Below are 7,675 nucleotides of genomic sequence, written 5' to 3' on the forward strand. Positions count from 1 at the left end.
CACTCTCAGGCATCCAGGGGCAGCCACAATTCAATCCATCTCTCCCAAGAAATTCTCCCAAAAAAATCATTCCATCTCTCCCAAGAAAAGCTTTCCTTCTCCCAGCCCCACGTCCACCTGTGGCACACCCATGCTCTGGAGCTGGACAGGCAAATCCCGCAGGATTCCCCATTCCTGGTGTTGCCCCATCCCTGCTTTTCCCTGACTGCTCCCATCCCGGGTGCTTTTCCATCTTTTCATTCAGAAAAAGGGAAGAATTCTTCCTTTCCATAAYGCCACAGGACATTTTAGGGACAGCAGATTTCACACAGACTCCATGCCCCATAAAAATAACCCTCAAAAATAACCCTGGCTGCTTTTTCCCAGGAAAATATGGAAAAGGTGGTGATCATGGATAACTCCTGACGTGTTCCAGCTGTCTGCACACGGAATTTTTATCCCGGTCACCAGACTGGAGTGATATCAGCACATCCAACTTTAGCCACTGAAATGTTGGCACCCAAATTCCCAAATTCCCGCCTCATCTCCCTTTATCCTGGCTCAGCATCTACCAAGGGTGACTCAGTCTGTCCAGATTTAGGAGTTTGGCACCATCCCAAGGGATGAACTTCCACAGATTTGCTCCCTGGTCATTATTGATGATTTCAATTCAATGATCCATTTTYCTGTGGTTAAAGCTCCAAAGCCATTTCCATTTTCTGTGTCCATAGAAATCAAATTTAATCCTGGTTTTCACCAGCCGCCTGATTTTCCATGGGAGCAAAATAAATTCCTGGGGAAATGGGATTCCTTAATGAAAGCGTTTCCAGGTGGGAATGAATTCAATGTAGGGAAAAGACAAATTCCTGCTACCAAATCTTTCCAGGATCATTTATTCCTCAAAATAAAAAGGTTCAGGGATCATCCCAGAACAACACTTCCCTAAAAAAAAAACACTTTTTCATGGATTCAGCCCAACTTTTCTAGGAAAAAAAAGAAAAAAAAAAATCCCCAAAACCTCTTTTGGATGAGTTTCAAACAACCAATTGCACCCACTCTTGGAAATTTGGAAAATTGAATTTTGAAGATTTTGGATCAAATCCAATGGGAATTTGCATGTGAGTAGCATAAAAAAATGGGATAATGGCTTTWGTGAAGGGATGGATCCCACTTTTCGGCTCCTGGAACTGGCATTCCAACAGAGATGAAAAACAGATGGGAAACATTCAAAAGTAGGGAAAAAATGGAAAATCTGATATAATTCCAAGTCCAAAATAAGATCCTGGGATCATTATCAGGACTGAGAGAGGCAGGAGAATTCCAACAAAGGAGCACCTTTACCTATCACAGGAATATTTCATATTGGAATGGCTAAAACCAAAAGGTTTCAAAATTCCAAATGCAATCAATAATATCTGGGAATAAATTTAAAAAAAAAAAACAACAACAAAACAGGAGACTTTCCCATCAAAGGATGGATTTTAATTGTGATTTCTCCCCATTTTTTTATCCACGGATTCCCTCCTCCATGGAAATAAGAACKGATTTCATCGTGAAATGCAGGAATGAGGAGTTTGGAGAATTCCMAAACCCATGAAAGCATTTTTCCCAAACATTGGGAAGGAATTCTGGSCTCCACCAGGGCCAGATTTACGGAGCTGGAATTTGTCAGGCCCTTCCCAAACACCTTCCCTTTTGACAAGGGCGTTCCCGATAAAAAACATTTAATTAAAGAATTCCCAGGAAAACTTGTCTGGGAAATATTCCCTTTCTGTGAGAYTGGGAAGAAAAATGCCCCAGACCCAAACCAATTTCCCTCATCTAATATTTGGGAATGGAATGTTCCCTGCAGAGATAAGGGATGTTATCACAGCATCATTGGTTTATGTATTATTCATTATTTACTATTTATTATTTATTATTTATTATTTATTATTTAGGAACTCCAGAAACATTTTTTGCACTTTAGAAAATGGGATAAGAATCATATTCATTGTATCATATTTATTGTAAATATATAAACCTAATAACTCCAAATTGTGCTGGAGGGAAARATCACACTTTTAATGAAAAACAAGAATTTTCCTGAATAATTCTGCAAAGTAATTTTTTTTAAATGCAGGAATTAATTTTTTCCAAATTTTTTTCCCCCAAGGTTTCCAAGTTTGTTTTTTTTTTTTCCAATAAAATTAATTTGTGGAGCCTGGAATTGTGCTGATTAAAAAATAAACATTTTTGAAGCCATGCCAATTTGGGTTTGGGTTTTTTTAATTATAATTCATCTTTGTTGTCCTTCATCCCACAGTCCCAGAATCCCGGGGGAATATTCCCACAAAGTCACAGTGTCCTGGCTGCAGGTTCAAGGGAGGTTATTCCCTCTGCCCCTGTCTTTTCCCAGTGCTGGAATTTTAATTACAGAGGAGTTGGAGAGAGCTGAACCCCACCACAAACCCCATTCCCGAGGAATGGAATTGTCTCTGGAGCACAGTACCGACTCTGAGTTATTCCCTTCTAAACCACCCCAAAATGGAATTCCTTGGGATTTCACCTCTGGAAATGGTCACAAATCCTTGCTTTTTCACCAATATATGAAGGTTTTCAGGGATTTTGGGATTCAAGGCAGGAAAAGCCCTTGCAGTGCTTCATTTGTCCCAAATCCTGCGCTGCAGGAGTTGGTCCCGTGTGGAAAAGGATTTCAGCAATAACTGAAATTAAAGGGAGATGAAGCAACCTATTCCCTTTCTCTCAGAATTCCCGTGCTTTCCTAGGGGACAAACTGCTTTTCGAGGATCCAAAAATTGTTATCAATTCGAAATGTTCACCTGGAAAAGGAAGGGATGGATCCAGGGAGAGCTCAGAGCCCCTTGCAGGGCCTAAAGGGGCTCCAAGAGAGCTGGAGAGGGACTGGAGACAAGGGGTGGAGGGACAGGACACAGGGAATGGCTTCCCAGTGCCAGAGGGCACGGATGGATGGGAGAGTGGGATGGAATTCCTGGCTGGGAGAGTGGGAAGGGGCTAGGAAGGAATTCCCAGAGCAGCTGTGGCTGCCCATGGATCCCTGGCAGTGCTCAAGGTCAGATTGGACACTTGGAGCAGCCTGGGATGGTGGGAAATGTCCCTGTAGCAGGGGTGGAATGGGAAGATCCTTAAGGTCCCTTCCCACCCAAACCATTCCAGGATTCTGTGATTTTTCATGGGGGGAAAAAAAATCCCATTTCAAGGACAAATCCCTGCTGGGTGGGATGGTCAATCTGRCTTTTTTTGCCTTGCTGAATAATTTCTTTTGGGATGAAGTGACTGGAATGAGGCTTTTGGAGTGAACTTAGATGTGGGAGAGATGTGTGTTGGTTTCTGGTGGACAGTTCCCGAAGGACAATTCCTAAAGGACAATGCCTTTTACCGAAGGACAATTCCTGAACGTAATTCCCTTTTCCCAAAGGACAATGCCCTTTCCCAAAGGACAATTCCCAAAGGCAATGCCTGTCCCTAAAGGACAATTCCCAAAGGACAATTCCCAAAGGACAATGCCCTTTACCCAAGGACAATTCCTGAAGGCAATTCCCTTTTCCCAAAGGACAGTGCTCTTTCCAAAAGGACAATTCCCAAAGGCAATGCCTGTCCCTAAAGGACAATTCCCAAAGGACAATTCCCAAAGGACAATGCCCTTTCCCAAAGGACAATTCCCAAGGACAGTGCCTGGCACAGAAACCCTCCTGTGTCTCGCAGCATTATCCCTTATGGGACATTTACTTTCCAGCACAAACCCGATTCCCAGCTCATTTTCCAAGATATCAATTCCCAGTATCCCACACTGCTCCAGGAGATCCAGCCCCACCAGGATCAATCACCTACTTTCACCGAAGCCGGGTTAAATTCCGGTTCTTTCTTGGGCTCTGGTTCCGCCGGCGCCGGCGCCGGTTTGGGCGCTGCTTTGGGCTCTTCCTTCTTAGGCTCGGCCTTCTTGGGCTCAGGCTTCTTGGGAGCCATGGATGCTTCGGGAAGGAGCAGGAGAGGGACAGAAAGGCTGGGAAGAGGAGCTGCTGCAGGGAAATTGGCGGCTGCGGTGGCTCTTTATCCCCTCTGGAAGTGCCCCCCGGTCCCTCCCAGCCCGGGCACATTCCAGCGCCCACAATGGGGGCACGGCTATAAAAGGACAAGAGCGGCCCCGGCTATTTTGGATCCCGAGTCAGAGCGTGCCCCTGGACCCGGCATTGTTCCCAATTAACGCTTCCAGGGAAAGGCATCCGGGGGGTTTAGGCCGAGCCTGGCGCCGGCTCAAACCTCGAACGCTTCGGCTGCGCGGGGACGGGGCGAGCTCGGGTTACGATCCAGGTGCTCCGGGGGTTTGATCCATCCCAGGGGACATTCCCAGATCCTGGGGGTTTGATCCATCCTGAGTGACATTCCCATCTCACCAGTGACATTCCCAGCTCCCAAGTGCCCTTCCCACTCCCCAGTGACATTCCCAGCTCCTGGGGGACATTCCCAGCTCCCGAGTGTCATTTTCAGCTGCCAAGTCACATTCCCAGCTCCTGGGAGACATTTCCACATCCTGAGTGATATTCCCAGCTCCCGTGGGTTTGATCCATCCAGGGTGACATTCCCAGGTCCCCAGGTGACATTCCCAGCTCTTGGGTGACATTCTCAGCTCCAGGGGGACATTCCCGCATCATGAGTGGCACTGCCAGCTCCCGGGGGTTTTGTCCATCCAGGGTGACATTCCCAGCTCCCAAGTCACATTCCCAGCTCCTGGGGCACATTCCCAGCTCCAGGGTGACATTCCCAGCTTCCAAGTCACATTCCCAGCTCCAGGGTGACATTCCCAGCTCCAGGGTGACACTCCCAGCTCCCCAGTAGCATTCCCAGCCCTTTCCCAGACTGGATGCCCCCCTGGCCTTTGTGGTGCAGAGATAAGCTGGGTTTATGTCTCGGGCTGGGAACGGGGCTTGTCTGCTGGCACAGGGAGAATTCCTGCATGGGATCACAGCCCACCCTCTTCCTGGGAAAGAAAAATCCCAAAACCTGGGATTGCTTTGAGGAAAACCCATCCTGGTGCAGGGGGAAGGCAGGCAAGGGGGGGAAGGGGCAGAGCTGAGAGTGGACACACGGGGCTGAGATTTTCCAGGCCTTTTTAGGGACTCAAGTGCCAAATTCCTGTCCCAAGGACCAAGATAAGGGGGTCCATTGCAGGCTTCCCTAATCCCAGGGAATCCACTGGGAGTGGATAACCCCCACTGCAAAGCAAAATGCAGGGAATCATTCTCAGATCTGACCTTGTTCATGTGGTTTTTCTGGGATATTTTCTATTTCCAGGTCATTTTTCCATACCAGATGGTTCCTCTGACACAGGGGCACTTCCACACTGCTCAAATTATTTTGKTTTTCCCAAAAACTCCATTCTCAGGAGCAAAGCAACCTCCCATCAAACCACAATGTATTAGTGAGGGAATCCAGGCTGGAATTCCAAGAAATATCAGTTGGATCATGACTGGAGGATTGTAGGAGCTTTCTCAGATCCCAGAAAACACCAGGAATTTATTTCACAAATCTTAAGTCCACGGAATTATCACAGACACCAGAAATTCCAGATTCTGCTCATTTAGAGTAGCAAAATTCCAACAAAAATTAATCTGGGATCAGCTGCAGCCACAGGGACAGAAGYAGAGCAGGCCCAGCCCAAGAGCAGGAATTGTTTTTCACCTTTTACAAAGCCCCCAGGTCACATTCCCAGCTGGAAAACAGCCCTGGAAAACATCAGGCCAGCAGGATCTCAGGAGCAKCTTGGGATCTTTTCACCTCCACCTCGATGGAAGAGTCGAGAAAAAAAGGGAGAGACACATTTCCCTACTCTCCCAAATCCCACAGATCAGATTTCCCTGCTCTCCCAAACCTAGGATCAGATTTGCTCTCCTAAATCTGACAGATCAGACTTCCCTGCTTTCCCAAATCCCACAGATCAGATTTCCCATCTCTCCAAAATCCCACAAATCAGCCACGCCTGGAGCTCTTGTTGGGGTTTGGTTTGGGATTTATTTTTTCCCCTCAGCTTTTGCCCTACTAAAAAGAAATAATGGGAAAGATAGTACAGAAAAGGGGCTGGAAATCACCTCAGCCAGATTTTCAGGGGAAATTCTGGATTATCCAAGATTATATGAATATAATTTTTTATATTTATGATGAAGAACATTCAGGAAAGATCCTTTGCACTCCATCAATCAAAACAATTCCAATATCCTGACATTTTATGTAAAGTCATTTCTGATTGGAGAATTCTGGCTAAAAAATCCTAGTTAAATCCTTTGGGGTTTGATTCAGGCTACTCTTGCCTGCTCCACTGCTAATCCCAGGGCAATTCCATGGATTTCTGGGAGTTCACTGCTGTGGATCTGTGGATGGCCAAAATCCCCGAGCAGATCAGGTGGATTCCACAGGAAACRGGGAGCAGGGATAGGTGGGATTTGGGAATAAATTCCTGAGTGTGAGGGTGGGGAGGTGCTGGAATTTCCCAGAAAAGCTGCCCCATCCCTGGAAATATCCAAGGCCAGAYTGGATGGGTCTTGGATCCATGGCAGGGGTTGGAACTGAATGATTTAAAGGTCCCTYCCAAGCCAAAACATTCCAGGATTTCAAAATGACTAATAAACTTCTCATTATTTGAATATCTATTATCAACCAAAAACCGGAAAGCACGGGAGGGATTTTTAATCCCTTCAGGCACTGAATCACCTGGATCAATTCCATGGATTAAAGATAGTCCTGTGTCCTGCAAATCTTCCTGCAAAAAAAAATAAATCTTTTCCTAAATCCCTCATTCATCTCTCCCAGGAGAAACTTYGGGGTCCCAGCAGCTCCAAAAAAACTCAAACCTGCCAAAAAATCCCTTTTCTTATCAATGGATTTTGGTCAGGGGGTGGAGATTCCTCCTCAACTTTTCTGTGCCAAGAAGTTAYTCCAGAGTCCCACAGGAGAGGCTGGGATAGCTGGGAATTGTCTAAAATTCCCTGGATCCTTTGGGGTATGATGCTTCTCCAGGACTCAGCAAGACATTTCCCACAAAACCCAGAAATAAACCCAAAAAACAACCCAAACAGCTGGATTTTAGGGCCAGAAAAACAGGATTGGAGTGAAAACAAAACATTCTGGGCAAAATCRGGATTGTTGAAATTTGGGAATGCTGCCACAATGCCTCATGATCCCTGATAAGTCTGGCTGTCATATGGGATGGAATGCTGGAATGTCTGCTGGAATCGGGGAACAACCCAGTTTGGAAAGGACCTCAAAATATCTGGAGTCACTTTTGTTGGAAAAAGGGACCTGGATGGGATTATCTCCTGATTTTCCTCTTTTTCCTGCTCTTTTCCAGCTAAAGGAGGTTGGAGAGAGCGTGAACCGCCTTCTCCTGAGGAAAAYGAAAACCTGGGAGAAGTGAGCGATCCTCATGGAATATTGTTACGGGATATTAAAAATTCATCACTTTCCAGATGTTTGACTTCTCCCCCTCTGGAATATTTTGGGATTTCTGTTCAAAATAAGAATCAAATGAATTCTGGAGCTTCAACTCCAATCCTCACCCCCAGAGAATCCCTGGAAGCACTCCAGACATCTTTAAAGGAGAGCCGGCCGCGTCAGAGATGTTCCCATTCCAGCCCAAAGTGGTTGTGCAACTTCTCCCACTATGGAATTCTGCCTTTGGAAT

The 7,675-nt window shown here is 46.1% G+C and overlaps 1 protein-coding gene across 1 annotated transcript in view; it reads right to left on the reverse strand.

The window, feature by feature from the left end:
* MYL3 (myosin light chain 3) overlaps positions 1-4,002 on the reverse strand; it is a 12,767-nt gene extending 8,765 nt beyond the window's left edge. The window contains exon 1 of the mRNA XM_057367819.1: positions 3,832-4,002. Coding sequence (XP_057223802.1) covers positions 3,832-3,966 — 135 coding nt within the window. The 5' untranslated portion in view covers positions 3,967-4,002. The remainder of the gene's footprint in view (positions 1-3,831) is intronic.
* Between the last annotated feature and the right edge of the window lie 3,673 nt (positions 4,003-7,675).

Source organism: Malurus melanocephalus, unplaced genomic scaffold (assembly GCF_030028575.1).
Source record: "Malurus melanocephalus ecotype Western Australia unplaced genomic scaffold, MMel_1.1 scaffold_86, whole genome shotgun sequence".
Lineage (NCBI taxonomy): Eukaryota > Metazoa > Chordata > Aves > Passeriformes > Maluridae > Malurus > Malurus melanocephalus.